At 53.9% G+C, this 20,783-nt stretch overlaps 4 protein-coding genes across 4 annotated transcripts; all 4 read left to right on the forward strand.

Annotated features, from left to right (window-relative positions):
* Positions 1-1,109: 1,109 nt before the first annotated feature.
* Positions 1,110-3,710, forward strand: LY79DRAFT_585650 (uncharacterized protein; the record flags this gene model as incomplete). The annotated part of the gene is made up of 6 exons (XM_060560523.1): positions 1,110-1,329; positions 1,390-2,075; positions 2,138-3,049; positions 3,133-3,175; positions 3,284-3,439; positions 3,604-3,710. The coding sequence occupies 6 exons, from the start codon at positions 1,110-1,112 to the stop codon at positions 3,708-3,710; spliced, it is 2,124 nt and encodes a 707-aa protein (XP_060420486.1).
* A 3,174-nt stretch (positions 3,711-6,884) lies between these two features.
* On the forward strand, positions 6,885-9,649 carry LY79DRAFT_3406 (uncharacterized protein). Its single transcript, XM_060552560.1, has 3 exons — positions 6,885-8,126; positions 9,156-9,461; positions 9,529-9,649. The coding sequence occupies exons 1-2, from the start codon at positions 7,118-7,120 to the stop codon at positions 9,356-9,358; spliced, it is 1,212 nt and encodes a 403-aa protein (XP_060420487.1). The 5' UTR covers positions 6,885-7,117; the 3' UTR covers positions 9,359-9,461; positions 9,529-9,649.
* On the forward strand, positions 9,545-10,936 carry LY79DRAFT_503943 (TfdA family taurine catabolism dioxygenase TauD; the record flags this gene model as incomplete). The annotated part of the gene is made up of 5 exons (XM_060553457.1): positions 9,545-9,788; positions 9,844-10,074; positions 10,125-10,192; positions 10,246-10,415; positions 10,492-10,936. 5 exons carry the CDS (start codon positions 9,545-9,547, stop codon positions 10,934-10,936), a joined length of 1,158 nt encoding a protein of 385 aa, XP_060420488.1.
* Positions 10,937-15,422: 4,486 nt separating this feature from the next.
* Positions 15,423-17,857, forward strand: LY79DRAFT_504089 (histidine acid phosphatase; the record flags this gene model as incomplete). The annotated part of the gene is made up of 10 exons (XM_060553477.1): positions 15,423-16,000; positions 16,055-16,139; positions 16,238-16,400; positions 16,454-16,477; positions 16,532-16,599; positions 16,659-16,720; positions 16,780-16,925; positions 16,976-17,064; positions 17,119-17,235; positions 17,291-17,857. 10 exons carry the CDS (start codon positions 15,423-15,425, stop codon positions 17,855-17,857), a joined length of 1,899 nt encoding a protein of 632 aa, XP_060420489.1.
* Between the last annotated feature and the right edge of the window lie 2,926 nt (positions 17,858-20,783).

The raw sequence follows: 20,783 nt of genomic DNA on the forward strand, positions 1-20,783 counted from the left end.
GACGCAGATTTCTAGAAAGCTAGAAAGTGAGGCAGCAGCAGGAGCAAACCCCCCTCCCTCTCTCTAAGAGAGAGAGAAAGAAAAAAAAAAAAAGGAGAGCGACATATCCAAACCCACAGACGCACGCAGTGTTGCCGTCTCTTCCTTTGGTTCTCCCCTCCCCTTCCGCCTCCCCCTCCCCGCAGTTTCGGCCGAGTGTCTGCTGTCAAGCAGGGCCTCTCTGTCTCTCTTCACGGCCCCATTCTAGCTTGACTCCCTACCCTACTTTCATTTCCACTCCTCTGCTTCCTACCTACACTGGCTTGTTCTTCACTCCGCCTTTTGGTCCTGGCCGAGTCATCAACCTCCTCTCGGTTCCCCTACCTTGCCCTCTCTCCCGTACTCCACTCGCGCACAAGGGGTGCCATTATGTGGCAATGGCTCTTGTGAGACCGTAGCTCCCCCACCCCCTCCCGGTGAGGCGCAATTTTCAACGCTCCCCTTGTGCTTTGCTGTACCTGCTCGCTCACTCCTGCTTTACTGCCTGTCTCTGCCGCATACTTCATACATGCCACAGATTGTGGTACTTGGTCTTGCTATTAGGCTTTGTCCAACACACCCTCTCTTATTGCATCAATCATGGTAAGAGATGTCCCTGCTTCCCGGCTGGCGGCAGCGTACATGGGGATATATCACCGATCTTCCCCATTATCCCTCGCGCCCAGCTGCCGTCCACCACCCGCTCCATGACACACACATCGTCCCCTCATATCTTCGTTGGCCCCGGCTTGTTCATATTTGCTGATCAGCCCCCTCCCCCGTCTGCCCTATTCCCCCCTTCCTGAATGTGCGGTGAATTGATTTCGTCTTAGAATAATAACCCCAGGAAGCGCCGGGCTACCTGCCCCAAGGACGACTCTATCACAGTGCTGGCATCCCAGCAGAACCCGTCATTCTCTCTATTTCTCGACCCTAACTTCTCTAACCTCTCGCCCGAAACTCAATTCCTCATCTCACAAGTCGCGACACTTTACGATCTCCCTGGTGCTCAACTTCACCAACTACTCTCACACAACTTGTTGCAAAGCCAGTACAACCCCAAGAGACAAAGGCTTATGCAATCTTACTCCATGTCGCCTCACTACCAAGACGGCTCCCTTTCTCCGGAGTTTGAAGATAAGTCCCGACCTGTTGGACACCACAGTCACCATGTCTTCGACGGTATTGGTCCCCAGCAACTACCTCCGGGCTTTCAAGGTCCGGGTCTCAACGGATTGACCGAAGGACTACAGACCATGGCACTGGTCATGTGCCGGAGCTGCTGGAATCCTTGCGGCGTTTCCAATGGTGGTATGTATTACTGTGGATGGCCAAGCCGCTCCCGAGTCGTTTGATTAACGTGTCTTGCAGTTTACGAGCCGCTCTCCGGAACCGAGGCGAACGGCTACAACTACGGGACCAGCCTCAATAGGCCGTACGAGGTTGAAAAACCACCCTCTACGCAAATCTCTGAGCCAGAAGTATATGTCCCTCCTGCAATCGCCCCCAGTGTATCAAATCCTTTCCCCGTCGCAGATACTGGAATGGTGAGCACGTACGCGCCACAATACCAACCTCTACAAGAGAGTCCCAGTCATACAATGGCACCCCAGAACTCCGGACATGACTCCGTAGTCTATCCGGTTGACGTATCGACGTCCGTGTACTATCCTGACACCTCAGGTATCCCAGGTGGTGATCCCATCAACTTCCCCAATCTTGGTAACACCGATCGTCATATTCCTACAAGAGAAGGCATGCCAGGCCCATACGACGACAGCATGATGGGCATGACTGTGACTTGTGCGGTTTCTCCTACTTCATCCATCCCCGCAAGGGCGACCAGCTTTGCGTTGGCTCCCACCTATGCAATGCCGTGCGTCAAAACCGAGGATGCGGACATATCTGCCCATAGCAATAGCCTCGACGTCGTGTTCCCTCACCAGCGACCACCAGCTTCCAAACGCGGCCCTTTCAAAGACCAAAAGGCACGGGAAGAGACGGCTGTAACGAGAAAGAATGGGTCTTGCATCCGCTGTAAAATGCAACGAGTCCGGGTAAGCGGCGTGGAGCTCCCTGTAGATCGGGCGCACCTCTGTACAGTTGCTGATGAGATTAGTGTAAAACTGACCCAGACGACCCGAAGGGTCCATGTGTTGGGTGCAAGCCGAAAACAACAAACAATCACCACAAGCAACTCTTCCGACAGCCATGCGTGCGTCGCAAGATCACAGAATGCAACTTCTTCAAACGAGGTCAGGCGCCTGGCTACGAGTGGACACGGCGCTGGGGCAACGGCATCGTAGACAACATCAATAATTGGGCGTCGAATGAGGTGAAGACGGTCCGCCTGTGGGAAGGATATACGCCGGTCGACATGTGCGTGCAATTGCACGTGCGAAAGTTTATCCCGCAACCTGGTGACAAGCTGGAGCGAACTTGGGTCGCTAAAGGCGTCAAGAAGTCAGTCGCGATTCCTGCATACGCCATCACGAACCTCGACGAGGCACAGGCAGCCTACGAAGACTACATAAAGAGAGGCGTCGTTGGCTGCTTCAAATCAGTCATTGAGAGTGTAATGAGTGTACAGATGGGTGTCCGAGACCAGCTGATCTACAATACGTATCTCAAAGCCTGGGAATTGTCGCAGAGCGTCAGCACGCCGCCAGATGAACGGGACCTTTTAGTTCAAACCCTGGAGCTCTGGATGGCGGTACGCCTAACGACCAAGTCAGTCGAGATTGTAGGCGAGGAGACGCTCGGCATGAGCCGCGACATACTCGACAGCAGCAGCCCTCAACATGGACGTATTCCTCTCCCGCCAGTAATGGGAGCTCAGTTGGACTTGGTTCTCATCCAGCACATACAGGCCAGACTTCGGCGAGAAATGCTGGAGAAACTGCAGAAGATGACGCTCCAGAACAAGCAGAAGACGTGGCTGACCACATACCTGGTGACTTTTATGCTGCTGCACAACATTGCGCTCGTTACGGAACATGATGCCTCATACGCACAGAAGCACGGCATGGGTGTAAGTGACTCTAATCAGACTACCTGCAGGCACCCGCCAGGCCAGGAAGACGTTGCTAACCGTCGATGTTGCATTTGCTGTAGAAAAAGTTTGCTCGGGAGTTGGACGTTCAAGAGTATCACCTGGGTAAGGAGAACAGCGGGCCGGCGCGAAGTTTTATCTGTCACGGTGGCCCATCTTCGTTCGTTTTTCATTCTGTTGAGTAAGACATGCTGACGAAAGATTGACGGACAGGAGGCACTATTCTCCTGGCGTATTTCCACTACTGCAATAAAGGAGTCTACCCATTTTCCGAAGAGTGCAGAGACCAAGATCTACGAACGCTGGCGCAGCTGGACGAAGACGCGGTACAATTCATCCACTGGACACGGTCTCAGGCCATGGCTCACAGTAAGTGGCAACACTCATTCCCCTTGCAGCCAAGATGAAGCTGCCCTTCCACCCCTCGGAGTCCTTTGGCGTGCAGGGAGATGGCTGGTTCTGATAGTCTCCCTTCGGTTGGCAGTGACGAGCGGGCCACCTCATGGGATCAGTGGCTAATGCGTTAATAACAGAGCATGAGTGGGAAGAGGTCCAGCAGGCCAATCAGTACGAGCAACCATACTTTTTTGTCAGCCAACTCTTCCAGCGGGATTGGCAGCCCCAAATGTGGGCATATTAGTCGAAGTCGCAGTTGGCGGAGGAAATGCGTCGGGGGGGTAGAGGGGGGTGGCGATACTTTCCATTTGGATCATTGTTTTGGGAGTGCAGGGATGCACCATTAGCGACGTGCAGAGGCGCAATGCGGGCGGGCCATGAAAAGACGAGTAAGTGGCTTCGGAGGTTCTGGCATGGGAATCGGAGTTCTCTTCCCTTTTTCTTTTCTTCCTTCTTCTACATTTCTGTCAAGCAGGTAGCCTTGTTTTCTACATATTCTCTTGGTTTGTCCAAGACTTCCTCTCTATAGGCTCACCGGGGCCTGCTTGTTTCACAGAGGTACGGCAGGACGCATTCCGGCAACTTTTTCTTTTGAGGGACACGACCGAAGGCTTCTGGTGAGCCGAGGCGGGGATGGCCACGAGGTTGACGATTATGACGAAGCGGTGAGAATGAGCATGGGTGGAAAAGTGTTGATTGTTGCCATGGTATAGTCTGTTGTGTAGTCAACTTGTTTGGTATGCCTGTTTCCCGCCGATGCGCATTGCAGCAGCCGAGATGTACGTCTGCGACCTGCATGTCCAGTTGGTCGATTTGTGCAACTGCTGTATGCGAAGTGCGAAGCCGAACGTCGGGATGACCGAGATACACAGTATACATCCCATCTCAGGAGGGGTAGACTAAACAGAACCCATGTCGGATCACCCCCTAGCTTGGCGATGTTCGCATCAGAAGCCATTCATTCTGTTGATTCTTCTATCCACCGGGCTCAAGGTTTGTGCATGTCTTCACACTTAAGGCCAGCATTCCACTCCCAAAGTATGGAGGCATTGTCTCAACGGCGCGGGGCGTGTTTGTGAGCTGGGATCTGTCGATCAACAACCATGTGCGCCGTTTGACAAGGTCCCACAGACGTCCTTGTATCGTACCTAGTTTAGACAGGTCTTCGGTCAGAGGTGTGGAGCCGGCGCGGTTCTATTCGTAGAAATCCTTCACCGGCGAATGCAGCCCCACCTTTCAATCAGATTTCATCTGCAGCTCTGGTTCGCGGGCCGGGCCAGTGCTGTCAAAGAAAAGCTAATTCCCATCTCAGATAGGAACAGAACCCAGACGGTAGATAGGGACACACCTTGCGGCATTTGTCGTGTGTGCGTCTATGGCTCTGCTAGACATGGGAATGTGTTTCGGCCGACTGACGATTGAGAAGAACGATCGATCATCGGAATGTACACTATGTCTCAAGGAAGGGTTTTATTTTTATTTTTTATGTATTGGAAAGATGGGGTATTGGGGAGCGGGAATGGGGAGCCATGGCATGTTGCGGTCCGTCCGAATTTTCTACCTAGACATGTAAACTAGACTAAGGGTTGGAGTATGGAGGATATCCGGTCTAACATGTTTATTCGTCGTTTGCGAGTTCAAAACAACCCCCGACTGCGCTTGATGGTCACCGTTTTGAGCGGTAACCTTGACAGTCAAATGAGCGCTGGTCACAACTTAGAAAACATAGAGAACCAAAAAGGAAAGACCGATGCCAGGGCTGGCGCACAACAAGCACAAACCTCGAAAGATAATTACACCTTTCGGGGTCCATCTACTGTTCGTCCAACGCTGCCGTCCGAGTCTTGGCTAGGTGGACAATTTGGCTCACCGGTACGGATGGACACCTGGGTATCTGCGCAAACCTGAGTCGCATCGCGTTGCATCACATTTGTAAGGTCGCGCGTTGCAGTACCTGTCCTTGGTCGTCGAGGTTCAGCAGAGCGCCGCGGGCGACATGAGGTGAGGTTCGATTCGATTGGGAGTGGTGGGGCCCCAGCCCGAAGCTGGGCGATACGTACCCAAATAGACCCACTCTATCTCCCTTTCTCGGGACCCACACGAGCGTCCCGACCAGGAAGTCGCTGGGGATAGTCGTGCAAGGGTCCTCCCTCACATGGAAAGCGCGTTACTGTAGTGAACGAACCACCAATCTAGGAAGGCGCCTAATTACCTAGTTCAGTGTAGGTAGCTGCGGCCGGAACGGATTGCGACTGGCCCCATCACCGGTGACAGGGGCTACGGCTCGCCTTTCCCGCTCGCCTGCTCCTCGGCTACCTGCATATTCAACTTGGGTTATGATGATGCGAAATAATAATGAGCAGGTGCATCTGGTACCTAGGTAGGTAGTAGGTAGTATGCGAGCCACAACGGACGTTCTACCTCACTTTGCCCTCTTCGCCGGCAGACTCGGCCTCATCTAGGTTCGAAGACGGGGATACTGGGTTGATCCTCCTCTCCGCTCTCCCCTCTTTACTGGCCGGTTCTTCGTTCCCGTTCAAGCCGGATTGTTTTCTTTTTTTCTTTTTCCTGGCACCAGCTCCGTCCCACTACGTACAGTGTACAGCTGACAAGACGAAATTTGCGGCGGAAGCATCCTGGGAATATCTTCATTGCTTTTCTTTCCAGACACAACTTACGTTGCCCATGCTGCCAACTCCACGTTCCGAGCATGGATAGCCTAGACACACACACACACACACGCACACGCACACACGCGCGCGCGCGCTTCCTTTTGGCCTGACCCGGAAGCCAAGTGCGAATAGCCCACTTGGAACCGCTAGCTTGTTCGTGCAGCGTCTGAGTCACCCGCAATGGGCAATTCCATCATCTACTGTCCACTTTCCATTCTTTCATTCCAAACCCCTGCAGACCTTCCGAGTCCCCCACACCCATTTGCGATCCGCCCATGCTCACAATAGATGCCCGTCGTCTCCTTCGGTCTCTCGGGATCGGACATGAGTTGACAAGCAGCGCGACCAACAGCAGCAGGGCCGATTGAACTGGTATCTGTCTGCGAAGCAAAGTGGGCCTCAGCTTCAGATAGCCGTACGTTACCCACTCTTTTGCCCCGGCGATCGCAAGTTGTCCCAACGGGCAACACGAAGCACACGTACAGATCGGATCGGTCTTCGTCCCCGATCATGTCCTCGGGGCGTACACGTGGACTACAATGCCCGGCCTACGGCCTACGAAAGACGAACGCTGTCAGCCAGGCTGCTTTTGCCGTTTCCCAGTGCTCCCGAGCACCCGCCACCGCCCCTGGTGTTTTGTCATGGCTCTCGTTACACGAGGAGCAACAAAAGCTCAGGGCTCCTCCATCTGCCGATCGACCAGGTGTTGGAGGCGGCTACCACAAAACGTGGTTCTACTCTTGTGGCGTCATTGACATCGTCTCTGGCCGCACGCCCTTTTCCCCACCGCCATCCTGCCATTCCCTCCCGTTGGTGTTGGTGATTCAGGTTCATCCACTGGCGGCCTTGTTTGCTACAATGCCAATCCCTCGCCCTATCCACCATCTGGGAGCTCATATCTGCATGGAAGTGTCCGGTTGCCCGCCCGCCCACACCCTCATTCTACAGCACCACGCACCACATCATTCCGGTCCCATCAATGCCCCGTCAATGCCCCATTGGTCTCAGCGGCCGATTAGGCGCCACGAGTTCCGCAACAAGTTGCTTGCCCTGCAACGGCATCGAAAGATTGTCGGTTTTATTTTCCCCATGCATCTTGGTCGACTCCCTGGCTGGCTGCCGCTTCCTGAGCCTTCCAACAGGCCCTTTACGTGCGTACTTAGTATGGTCGCATAAGGTGCACGCACCACATACATGCATATGTATGCAGACAGAAAATGGTGGCGGCATGTGGGATTGGGCTAAGTGGTCGGATCTGGATTCCGTCTGCTCTGATCTGCTCTGCGAGAGTTGCAAACTTTGCAACCATGTGCTGCATGCACATCTCCTTTTCATCGGTTTCCTGCGTCCTTTGCCATCGTTATTCATCCCTCGACACAAGCTCAAGGTCACGAAGACTGGCCTTCCTCATGGCAGCTCAAACGAAGCGTACGGTTGTTGTTTGGCCCCGTCCACCCTCCTACCCCTCCTCGCTTGGGCGGGAACTCCTCTTCTATCACCCCGTTTCTCCGGCCCATTCGAGCCCCCGCCGCCGCACAGGAGTAAACCAACAACAACCCGCTTGGTTTTTGCAGCAGTAATCCATCCACCCAACCCTTATTCGTATTCCACCTCCCGTTTCAAGAAGGAGCAGACAAGGCGAGAAGACAAGAGTAAGATATGGCTAAAGCGAAGCTATATGGTCCCGGGACGGATACGTATGCTCGTTCTAGTTTGCCCGCCACACCACGTTCAGCTGGTCCACGGCTCAGCTCAGTCCGGGCCCTCCCATAATACCGCCTTTCATATGGTTTCTTCTTCTTCGCAGGTACCCGGCGAAAGACTGAGGGTGTGTCATCTCATGTCGTCGCGCCAGGTCGTTTGGATGGTCACCTCGAGACGACATCCTCCCATCGGCCGTTGTCTGTATGAACAAGTACAGTGCCGCGCCACAGACTGGTCACTACAAGGTATTGCAAGGAGCCGGGCAGAGTACCGTAGTAGTGTAGGTATGGAGTCGGGGAAAGGCAGTTTGCCAATCCCCATTTTTCTTTCTTCCTTTCTTTCTTCTTCCTTTCCCCATCCTCGCATCCGCTTTGGAAACACCCACGGCATCGCGTGCAGCACATGTCGGTCGGCAGGCACCATTCATGTGTAAGGCGAGGAGGATAGCAAAAGGTAGGAAGGCGGCGACGTGTACCTTTTTCCCTGCTGCTACACTGCCTACCTCAGACCTCTCTCTCTCTCTATCTCTGTCTCTCTCTCTCTCCTCCTTTTTTTTTTATTAATATTTTTATTTTATTTTTACGTCGTCTTCCTATTCCCATGTGGCGCTTTCCAGGTTTACCTGCTATGCGCTGCTTCACCTTACCTTACCTTGCCTTGCCTTGCCTTGCCTGTTCCTTTATTTTTATTTCCCATACTTTTTTTTTCCTTCTTTTTTTCTTTCTTTCTCATCTTGCACATGCCTTACCTGATGTCAGGTAGCTCCGTCACAATCTCCCTTCCATGCTTTGTTCTCCTCCAAATCACTGTCGTTTCTTCTTCTCCTTGTCGCGACTGTGTCCCCATGACTTAAAGCTGTGTTGACGGCGACCTTACACATCACCTCATCTCCTTCCCCCCCCAGTCACATCATAACAACGGCCTGGCTCACCTGCCAATTGCTGCTCTTACCGCTCTCCCGCATCAAGCCATCGACGGGAAGGGTGAATTACTCCACGGGAGAATTAAAAGTATCTACGGAACCGCGCCGCGCCTCGCCTGCTGTTTCCTCGTACCGAATCAACTTCGTCACCATCGAGCCCCTACGCAAGCAGGTGCAACGCGGGTAACTACCTAACTCAAGGGTCCCATACAACCAGCGACACCCTTCCAATTCGTTTCCTGTCTGTACCTGCCCGTTGTCCCTTTCCATTCCTTGCCACCGTATCGTCCCTGGCCCCTTGTACTTTCCTGCTACAGTCTCTTTCTTCACCGACTGCCCTTGTACCTACCTGTCTACGGATATATTAGGCATGTGCCTGATCATGACATAGTCTCGAGTTCTCTCCCCCAACCGTGTCTTCTCCCATCTACGACCTCTTCTCCCTCATTATTCTCTCGTCTTTTCTTCAACACGTTGCACAGGTCTGTCTCTTCCGCACACACACAGCGTTGCCCAGATCGACCCCATCTCCGCACGCCTACAAGCACACATCTACCCGGTCACAGCGTAGCTCTTCTCAAGGCTTCGTTCTAAGCCTCGACCTGATTCGAAGCTCTTTATACGGACAGACATCCTCCCCCCCCTCTACATCTGACGCCGCACGGCAGACGAACAATTCTTCAACCAACATTTACAGGTTCGCCTGCCCTTGTCCAAGCTTGCTCCTTTTGGCTGTGCTTATCTTCTGACAAGTCTGATTTCAGTTCTCACATCAGAAAGATGGCGCCTAGTGCTGTTGGTCCGGTCGTGGGTGCTGCCACGGCACTTGCTGCCCACCACATCCATCACACGGAATACCACGCTCCAGTCGCGGACGTCCCCGGTCTCCCCACTGGGTTTCCCGAGACAGTGGTCGACGAATCAGCCTGGACTGGCCCGCAATTCACCAAGGAATCGCAATACACCTACTACCTCACTAATGCGGACCACAAGGAGCTGGTGGTTGCCCTCAAGCACTTCAAAGGTATGTACAGCCTCAGCTTTACAACAACAACATCTGACTCTGGATACGCATCCAGCACTGGGCCTCGACGGTGATCTTGTCAACAAGGACAACTTTCCTCTTCCCAGCCTTGGCGTTACCCTAGATCGTATTGCCAGTGATGTTCATCACGGTAAGGGCTTCGCTGTGGTCCGTGGCATTGATCCGCAGAAGCACTCGGTCGAGGATCTTACGACACTGTATCTTGGTATTCAAGGGTACATTGCCAACCAGCATGGCCGTCAGGACAAGAAGGGAAACATGCTTGGTATGTGACTGATACATGGTCTGAGCGAACTTGCTGACTCTGACTCACAGTCCACATCGTTGCCGACAACACAAGCCAAGTCAAGGCTGATCACCATCGCCATTCAACTTCAGCCATTGTAAGGATCCTGTCCGTTGCTCCGAGCCATACCACCGACTGACTTGGCTCCAGACCTTCCACAACGAGGAATCAGGCGATGTGGTTAGCTGGTTGACCCGGAGTACTGCTGCGACTGGTGGCAAATGCATCATTGCCTCTGCTCATACCGTCTACAACGTGCTCGCAGCCACTCGACCAGATATCATCCGTACCCTGTCCCGCTCAGACTGGCCCTTTGCCTTGTAAGTATATCCATTACTCTATCGTGGTTCTGTGCCTGGTGCAAGACAATGGCATTGCTTGCTAACTGCGGTCCAGACCCAAGTTCCAATGTCGCCCAATTCTCTTCCACCATGATGGGAAGATTATTGTCAACTTTGGACGTACTCCCCTGATGGGGAACTCGGCCCACCCGAGGCCCGCTCATTTCCCATCATTGACGCCTCGCCAAGTCGAGGCTCTTGACGCCATCGAGAGCATTGCCAAGGCAACCCAAATGGAGATCCAGACTCGAGCTGGCGACATTCACTTTGTCAACAATTTGGCCATTCTTCACCGTCGTGAGGCGTTCGCCAATGGCCAGGGCCCCGCTGAGAAGCGTCATCTCATTCGGATGCGTGTGCGCAACGACAGACTTGGCTGGTCCATACCTCCTGAGCTAAAACGCGAGTGGTTCGACGCTTTCGAGAAGCCTGCTGACCGCGTTTGGCACCTGGAGCCAATGCCCGACGCTTTCTTTCCTTTGAGAAAATATCCCAACTGACTGGATGTGTTTTTTCTTCACTGTTATGCTAAAAAGCCATGCAAAACGGGAGTTGAGGCGTCATGGTTGCATTACCTGGACTTACATTGCTTAATCCTGAGGGCACGGACTCCTGGCATGGAGCCATGCTTTCTTATTTATCCCTTTCCCTCACCGCACTCCGGTACCCCTGTTACAGCAAAAGAGTCCTTGCCTTTTTTTGTCAGTGTCAGAAAATCTCGGAGTCTAGAGGAGTTTTAACTGTAGAAACCGGCGGGGAAAAGCATATACATTATTGGTAGGGACATCAGGCCGGCGTTGGCACGCAATGCAAGACGAATAGTCCTTATCATATTATATCGTGTCTCTAGTCTACTACTGAGCTGGTGCTGGCCATTGAATGAGCGGTCTCGCCATGATCAGATGGCAGCTGAACCGATGTTGCAAAAGCTGCGTTCGAGACATCTTGAGATCACTGCCTACCAGCCAATCGCGTGGCTTGGGCTATAGACATTTCTAGATCACACGACCATGGCGCTGGAAATCTGCAAGTAAGGCAGACCGGTCAGATAGTCGAGCCTCTGATTGGGCGGGTTCAAGACACCGGTGTGCGGCAACCATGCCGCGAAAGATGGCCTTCAAGACACCCTCTTTCATCCTTTTTTCTTTCCTTTTCTTTTCTTTCTTCAGAATCTGGGCCACCCGAACGCTAGACGGTTGGCCACCTGAGTGAGTACCAAGGCTTGGAGCTGCGGAAACCTAGGTACAATACGAGGACAGGGAGTAGCTATACGTATATGCCTGAACTTTCACCTGGTCGAGCTTGATCAGCCAGTGGCCACCACCACTACCATCACTACCTACTACTACTGGTACCACTTTCAGATCTACCTGAAAAAGACATGACCATCCTGACTGACTGGCTCCCGAGTACCTATGTGACAGAACACCTCTACGAAACATAGAAGAGCAATCGCTACTTCTATTTGCAGACTAAGATTTCTTCTTCGCTTGAGGGACGCAATGCATGAAGACGCACGTGTGACGACGGACCCTGATCCACATCGCAAACAATATCGCAATACACATGCTCGGGTTTGGTCGAAAAGCAAGAACTGGGCAGAGCAAACATCGGTGTCAAGGATCAATGGTGAAGGGATTACGATTTATTAGACGATTGTGGATTCCGGTCAGTGAATATCTGGCCAGTGGGAAAGCTGACCGATGGATCGAACAGGCAGCTCGTACGTAAGGGTGGCCAGTGCACCGCAGATGCCGGGGCCTGGCGAGGGCGGCTTCAGATGGTAGCGGCAGTTTTATCGAGAGCCAAGGTAGGTAGTCGTCGAGTACTGTGTACAGGCCAAGAGCTACAAAGCCTTTACCGTATCCTCTCAGTAGATTCGTACACCGCACTGACCACGGGCTGCTGGATAGGGGCTAGCAGGCTGGCAGAAACAGGGATCTAGAAGTGGCAAATGCAAGGGTTAGTCAACGTCAGCAGCAAGTTTGGTGGCAAGGGTTAGGGTTAGATGGCTAGGTGGGTGGCTAGGCTGGCTGACCGCCTTTCGAAATTGGCCTAGCGGGTGGTCTGTGCGGTGTACGAATCTGCTGAGAGGATACGGTACCTATGTCAAGCATGCGGGACGGCCAATGAGTGGGCCGAGTAATTGTTTGGTTGCGTTTTGACGGGAGGCCAAGCTGCTTTTAGCGTCTGCACCACGACACGGCTGCCAAACTGGCATTGCTGCTGGTGGGGAATGCACTCTCTCGTTGTGTGCATGAGCTTGCCGGATCGCTGGCAGCAATCAAGCGCCTCTCTGGCATCCAATCAGGGTACATCGAGACCGATTCTTTGGCGGGCCCGAGGTGATTACCGTATATTCTTTCCTGCAAGGGAGGATCACTATACAGCATGCGGGGATTGGCGTCCTGCGGGAACTTTTGTACGAGTACCGGATCGGTCTCAAGAACCATACAACGGGTTGCTGTATTCTGATGTCTTTCTTTTTCTGCCATGTCTTCAACCCAAAAGGGTCTTGAGTGGGGGGTGAAGGGTTACGCTGACTGGGGTCTCAGACAAGGGCCCACCTGTCAGGAATGGGGTTTGGGCGATGGCACGAACATGATGGAAGACGACTAGTCGACTGCCACAGGGGGCTCATGCCGGTGCGCTTGCTTCTTTGGCCTGCATACGGGAACTGGGCTCTAGGATGATGGGAAGATGGTGTGGTCCGCGGCCAGCACCGTATAGAGACATCCTGGCGGAAGGGCAGCCGGCTTGCACATGGTCCCGCTCCGGGCTCTATATATTGCTTATTGCATGCTAGAATCCTCTTTATGGTTCTTTTTTTACTTCGTCAAGAAAACTCATGATTCACGTACCTGTATGCAGTCTACATCGATGGGGAATTGCCACCGGCTCCTGGCGCGGAAGATCGATCGGAAGGTTAAAAGTGGGGTGCTTTGTGCCTCTCGAGGGTTCGTTCCCTTTGAGTGCAGGAGATATTTTGGCTTGGCAGCAGTGTTGGAACCACGCATGGGGGTGCGTGCGTTCTTACTAGGTACACCTCGCACACCAGGAGTTGAGCAAGGAGGACATCGGGAGAGAAAGAGAAAAAGCAAAACTAGAGTCTTGAAGCAAGAGAGACAAAGCACCCATGACGGGAGATGCAGGCAGGGAGGAAGAATACGGTACCGTATCCTCTCGTTAAATTTGCCCACCTCCACTTTGCAAGCTAACGGCAAGGGGCATCGAGACCGCCAAATAAGGGCTAGCGTGCTGGCAGAAACAGGGATCTAGAAAGGCAAAAGTAGGGGTTAGTCATTTACGTCAGCAGGAAGTTAAGGCGTAAGAACAGTAAATAAAGGGCAAGTGGGCAAGTGGGTGGATGGGTGAGCAGGTTGACCGCTTTCTATGATAGGTTTAGCTCCGTGAGCAACCGCTTTCCCCTTTGCCGTTAGCTTGCAGAGTGGAGGTGGGCAAATTTAACGAGAGGATACGGTACCTCATTACCAAACGTCTATCCGTAAAGGTTTTGGCTGCCTCAATTCGAGAGGTATCAGTAATCAGCACTTCGGCTGCGGCCAAGTGTTCCTTCCGACGGGGCCATTTCGCGATGCGGCGGTCTGCCATGTTTCGCGGTTAAGACCACGATCTGCCGGTCGCATCGTCGTCGGGACTGCGACAGGGGCTTGGACATGCATATCACGTAGTCCTACGGGTAGGTAGTCTCGAGTCCATTTTTAGATGGCTCCTCCGTGAGCGCTCGGGATGCTACCCATCTTGGTGACAGGAAAGTTAAGACTCGGTACGCAGTGAGTGGCTAAGGTCTGGAACGGGAGCTGAAGGGCCAGGCTGTCGCCGGCGAGAGGTGGTTGGATAAAGCCTTACCGCCTCGAAGGAAGGAAAAGCAAGAAACGGCCGGGTGAGAGTGGACTTTGACGATGAAGAGCTGAGCTCAAGAGGAAATGTCTACAAAGGTCCGCTGGCGCAGTCTCACGTGGAATGAAACTAGGCCATCAACATGAGTGGGTCATTGTCGGCTGAGGTCGACCAGTGAGAGGGTGAGAGCACAGACCACTTATAGGGTGACAGCACCAGCCAATTGGATTGGCTGGCAGGCCTGCTGCACCTTCGGGGACCGGGTAAGGTAAGCCGGCCAGAAAGCTAGCTTCGTCGAATAGGAGCGTCGCCCCCAACGTCCAGTTTGCCTGGCCCCTTACCACTCTCTGCAGCTACTCACTGTATCCAACGGCACCTCCATCCGTCCCGACATCATCAATCTTATCCAGCCAACTCCTGAGAGGGCCCGGTCCTGGTCCTGTCTTGCGCTCAACGACTCTTGACCGCTGTTTGACCTCCTGTCCCGTTTGTATTGCTTTTCGTTTCCGGCTCTTGCCGCGCCTTCCGCTCTGCAGTAGCCTCGCAGTGCATTGCCCATCCAAGCAGTCAATTGGAGGGACACGCACGCCAACCCACGCCCCTCCAACGAGGTCCGAGTTGCGGCTTCCAAAGAAGATTCTCTCCCCTTTCTGTTGTATTACACAACGACTTCCAGCAGCCCTTTTATCCATCTACCCTACCTGCAAGGCGTACCCCCGCGACCTCACACTGGCGCGTGCTCCCTCTGCTTTCCGGAAGCTACATGCAACCTACGGAGACAGGCTTGACTGATGCAACGGCACCCCTGGATGTGAAACTTGCCTCTCACCTGAGGTACTCGAGGTAGACCGTACCTTTCTCGTCAAGATTGCGGTCTGCATATTCGGCTGCTACGCACAGGCTTGTCCTTGTTTGTTTGTGCGCCGGTGTATGTGTGTGAGTGAGTGAGTGTGTACGTGTGTGTGGAGTGGAGTACCTTACCGAAGAAAACGGACAGCCTTTCATTTCTTCTAGTTGTACAGCAGCTTCAAACGGACCGGACCGTCGATCCCGGAGTCTTACCCCCCGCGCCCGCCCGTCCAGAATACCGGGTGCCGAGTCTTTACCTAGCGTCCCACGGCGACCATGGCTCCTCGTCAGGGAGGCTACCTCCGCGTCCCCGGACAAGAAGAAGAATTTCTTCAGCAGCAACCCCGTCACAGCCGCTCCGGCTCCGCCGGCCGGAGGAAGAAGCCCTTGCCGAGCGAAAAGCCGCTCCCGGCCCTTCCGGGGTCGACCCCTACCCACACAGCGGGCTTCGTCGACGTCGACCTCAACCTCGACGGCGGCATCGCCAGCACGCCCAGGAGCCGTATCCGTGCCGCCATCATCATCGCCCTGGTGCTCGCTATCGTGGGATGCATTCTGGCCTTTGTCGTCCTCGGCTTCGCCTGGGACAACGGCGGCGTGCGGAGGGGCCCCAGCGCGCTGGACGGCCTGAAGCACACGGGCGACTGCCCGTGCCGGCCCGACGGCGACGTACCGCAGTACTTCCAGACGAGCCCCGAGCTGTGGGCCGGCCCGACGGCGACGGGGAGGCCCGCCTTCATGGCCCAGACGAGGGTCCTGCCGACGGGGACTTTTGTGCCGAACCAGCCGCTGCAGACGGACATACCGATCGAGGGCATGAGGAACAGTAACGAGAGCATTTTCAACATGATGGGGTGAGTTACTTGGCCACAGGCAGCCTGAGGAGCACTGCTGACGTTGCCGCGCAGGTTTCTCACGCCGTACCAGCCGAGCCCTGGGTTCGGAGTGGACGAGTACGCCCTGCCAGCTGGGGCTGAGATTGTCCAGGTTCAGGTATGCTTGCGGTGCCCGTAAAAGGACCCCCCCCTGCCCTTGTTTGACGGACCGCCGTGGGCTTGGAAGCGATGGGCTGATGGATAGCTTCGTCTTAGATGCTTTCCCGACACGGCTCCAGATACCCGACCCTGGGATCCAATGTTGCTAGTTTGGGAGAGCGCATTGCGAAAGCTGGTGGCAAGCTCAAGGCGAAGGGTGCTCTGAGTTTCTTGAACGACTGGAAGTATCAGCTTGGGCACGAGATCTTAGTTCCTAAGGGTAAGCGCCCCGTGGGCTTTTATTACGTGTGACGGCGCTAACGCGGGCTGCAGGACGTCAGGAACTGTTCGACTCTGGTGAGAATACCTCGGCTTGACCCTGGTACCTTTCCAATTCTGACTTGGTTGTAGGCATTTTACACTCTTACATGTACTCTTCATTGTACAATCCAAACAGCAAGATCATCGTTCGGACCACTGTGAGCCGAACCCATACAGCGTGCACGCCCGAGCTGTTTCGCAGCTAACGCCCATACAGACACAAGACCGCATGCTGAAGTCGGCCGAGTACTGGCTGGCTGGTTTCTTTGGTCTTGAGTGGTGCGTGATCTTGCAAGATGACATGAGTTGTAAGAAGCTGATGTCTGACCTCGTCTTAGGACCAACAACGCCACTATCGAGGTGATCATCGAGCAAGATAGGGCCAACAATTCACTTGCTGGGTATTTGAACTGTCCCAATGCCCGCAAGCAGAATGGAGGCGACGATGCTGCCAAGGTCTGGATTTCGAACTATCTAGCCAATGGTTAGTACGCTGTCTTACCGCCGACATGGGAGTTCGCTGACGTCCTTCAGCTACTGCACGCCTGCGGGATATGGTGGATGGATATGACTGGACCATCGACGACACATACGCGGCTCAAACCATGTGTCCCTATGAGACGGTGAGCATTGCCACGAGGAGTATTAGCGGTATCATGCTGACTAGCTCGCATCAGGTTGCCTACGGCTTCAGTCTATTCTGCGACCTGTTCACCTACGATGAGTGGGTCGGGTTCTCCTATTCGATTGACCTCGAGTTCGCCGGCAACAATGCCTTCCAGAATCCCACAGGTGTAGGTTTCCTATCTGGCGTAGATAGGATGATGAAACAATATTGACTCGCTGCAGCGTGCCGTGGGTATCGGATACCAACAAGAAGTCATCGCCCGCCTGCAGAACCACACCCTGGGCTACTCGGGCTCGCAGATCAACGTCACGCTCGACAACAATACCGTCACCTTCCCGCTCAACCAGAGCCTCTACTTTGACTTCTCCCACGATACCAACATCGCCTCCATCCTTACGGCATTCGGGCTCAAGCAGTTCGCCCAACTGCTCCAGCCGACCGAGTACCCGGGTCCGCACAACTTCACCGTCTCGCACCTGACGCCGTTCGGCGCCCGCCTTGACATCGAGATCATCAAGACCCCGAAGCCTTTCAAGGCCGACCGGTCTGGCTACGACGAGGACGGCGGAGAGACCAAGTACGTTCACTTCGTCCTCAACCAGCGGACGGTGCCGCTGGGGGCGAGCTTCCCCGAGTGCGACGCCGAGAGGAAGGACGGCTGGTGCGAGTTCGAGACGTTCTTGCAGGTCCAGCAGGACATGCCCAGACTGGCGGACTACGAAAGGGCGTGCCACGGGGACATCGAAACGGTGCCGTACGGGGTTGTGTATGACGGCAGGCCCTTGTGAGAGGAGCAGGAGGGAATTGGGGGAGTTTTGCGACGATAGGCCATTCTTGTCCTGTTCGACTATGTACTGCTTTCTTGCTCGAGGGTGGATGTATACTATCTCAGAGCTGCTTCTAGGAGGGAAGTGTTCAATCATTGTTTCCGACTTTAACGGTCGCCAACGGCCCGGGTTGAGAAGACACTTGTAGATGACGTTGCCGTGGGAATCTCTGATTGCGGACCGCAAAGTTGACCTCGATTGCGATGTATCGGTGTCACGCGGCGGGATCTCTTGGGTTTCACCCCCCCTTGTGTCCCCCTCGCGGCGTCCCTGTTGGATACTTGACAGGCCGTCCAGCTGCTTCCTGTCACTTGGATTTGACGAGCGGCTCGCGGGGAGTGGTGTATGTACTGTCCGTTGGATATATTTCGATCCTTTGGACAGGAGGCCGTTGATCACGCTGGAGCTATCGGGTACCACCTGCCCAGTTTCATTTCCCCCGACGGAGGATACGGTTCTGGGGGGGAGGGGGGTTGATCACGAACAGCAATGAGAGACTCTGCGAGAAAGGTATGTGGTAGGCCTGTATATCTTCAACGCCTTCTTCGGGGCCTTGTGCAATCTATGAGTTCGTCCGCCGAGAATTTCGCACAAAATGCCCGTCCTGAGCAAAAAACTGAGCGGCACAATTAACCCAGTCATGGCCCATACTTGGGAGGCATGTGCTCCAGAGATAGCAAAAGCAGCTTCTCTCTAGTTTTCACAGTCCAACTTCTATCGGAACTCAGACTGTGGACAGGAAAAGAAGGCACTTGGCCGGAAGCCTCTCGTCCGATGCGCCGCCGAGTGCGATTCTTTCAACCCGTAGCGGCTGCACACACGCCTGATGCTGTGTCCGATCCCATGACGGTAGAATCCAAAGAGCTTTATGCAAGCCGCTGGCTGTTGTCTGGCAAAAATCCTTTGCTGATTGGTGTACAAAGCTGATGGTGCCGTCTCGAAGAGTGAGGGAAGAGCGGCACGATCTGACGATATCCGTTATCAGCCCGTGCCGAGCCTCAAGGCATGGGAGGAATCTCTTTAACACGCTGAGCGGAAGCCTCTCTGAGGCCCTGTAAGCCATAAACTCTTAATGGACCAAGGCCGCCGAAAGTAAAGTCCGATTCGAATTTCCAATTAAGTGCCACTTAATAGTATCACACGTTGCTTCATCATACTTTTTGAGTGTTGCTTGTTATACACCTTATACTACACATATATGTAAAGAGCGCCAGAAACAGACTCTTCGTTCAACTCAAGAGCAAGTGTAATTTTGTAGTAAGCACTGTTCATTATTTCTTCAATGTATAGCCAGCTACGGCTTGATACAAGCCACCTGAAACAAGTCAAAGATACAACCAGTCAACAAAGTCAAGAAGACTTTGAGAATTCATCCCACACTCATCAAAGGCATCGGAAATCTAGAAGACGCGGTATCGGTCTAGATCATTCAGCATAGCTTCAAGGACCTTCAACATAACCTTCCTCAAACCACCAGATACAGCCGCGGTCGTATTCCTTGCAAACGCATGAGATAAGCTGTAGGTACCGCGCTACAAGGCCATATAACAGACCTCGTAGCACATCCATTACGTTGTTAAGGTTTCTCTCTGTGGCTTGTCAAAAGAAGCTAAACATCATGTTGAGGGTTCTCCAACTCGTCTATGATACCGCGCAATAGTATCGTATTACCCTTGCCCTGACCCCCCCCCCCCGACCCCCCCCCCCCCCCCGATCTAGAGCAGGAGGCTCTACAAATCGACAAGACACAGCCAGAAGTTGGCGTGATGCAGATACCAGCGGTACGAATCTCAAAGGAGGCCGTCCTTTGTGTTCTGGATGCGTGTCTTGGCGTGGCGTGGACCCGTCTGCAATATGTCGCTCAGCGGTCTTGATGTCGTCGAGCTGACTGTTCCAGTCGTCCGTCCAGCCTGGGAACATCCCTAAAGAAGGCGGCGATGAGATTTCGACGTGAGAGACGGGTTGGACGAGATCCACCAGCGTCCAGACACGATGTAGGGGAGACCGTCGCAGTTGATACTCGGCTTGGTGAACGGATAGGCAAGTACCCGAGGTATTATTGGGTGCTTAAAGGCCTATTGAGAAATCAACCTCGAGGGCGAAAGAGATGCCAACCCAGGCGATTGCGGCTCGGGGGAAGCTTGCACGGCCTCTGCTACAAGTGTCTTCGACGGAGATTCGATTTGCATCCCGCAATTGATCTTCGACTCGACAGCCGAATGTTCTGCCATCATTTGTAATCCGTCCTGGATGGGCTGCTCTCTCTGCCGCCATCTCTGGCGAACCGGCCTCGATCTGGTTCTCGGTCACGATGGGTCCCGAGCTTCCATCTCGAAGTTTGGCTGGCGGTGATCTCTCATATGCTTCGACTATCTAGACATCGATTGACCCGAGCTCGCCCTACACTTGATTCCAAGGCGGCCATTGAAGGCTCGACGTTAAGGCCCCTGAAAACGGAGCGGACAGACTTGGTCGGGGAACCGGAAAGCGATGCATTCAACGCTGGGAGTGGCAACGCCGTTCGGAGTCGTTGGCTGCGGATCCGCACGAAGCCGCTCGGCAAGCCGATATGTACCGGCGGGTGCCGGGCTTTGGCCGCAGCCAGCGTATGCACTCAGGAATGCGGTTATACCGTACCAAAAATAGAAAATCCATGTGGCTCATATGCCTCGCAGATCCGCTCCCCTCTGCCAGAACCCCAGATGTCAGCAGTGCCTAAAACACCCAAAGACAGGCATGATACATGGCAATGCGCGCGGGAAGGGAAATCCGAAAGCTGGCGCAGGAACCTCTCGGTCATCTGCAACGAAGCAACACTGAAATGTGGCTGCAGCGTTCCACCAGACATCAAGGGATAGAATCGTGCAACAATGGCCCGTGGCATTCA

Source organism: Colletotrichum navitas, assembly GCF_030913465.1.
Source record: "Colletotrichum navitas strain CBS 125086 chromosome Unknown LY79scaffold_1, whole genome shotgun sequence".
In the NCBI taxonomy this organism is placed as follows: domain Eukaryota; kingdom Fungi; phylum Ascomycota; class Sordariomycetes; order Glomerellales; family Glomerellaceae; genus Colletotrichum; species Colletotrichum navitas.

What these genes read in the sequence shown, in the direction of transcription:
- LY79DRAFT_3406 (XM_060552560.1), top strand. Translation starts at nt 7,118, where the DNA reads ATGCCCCGTCAATGCCCCATTGGTCTCAGCGGCCGATTAGGCGCCACG. An exon ending in AGAGTACCGTAGTAGTGTAG is followed by an intron (nt 8,127 to 9,155) that starts GTATGGAGTCGG and finishes ATCATGACATAG; the next exon opens with TCTCGAGTTCTCTCCCCCAA.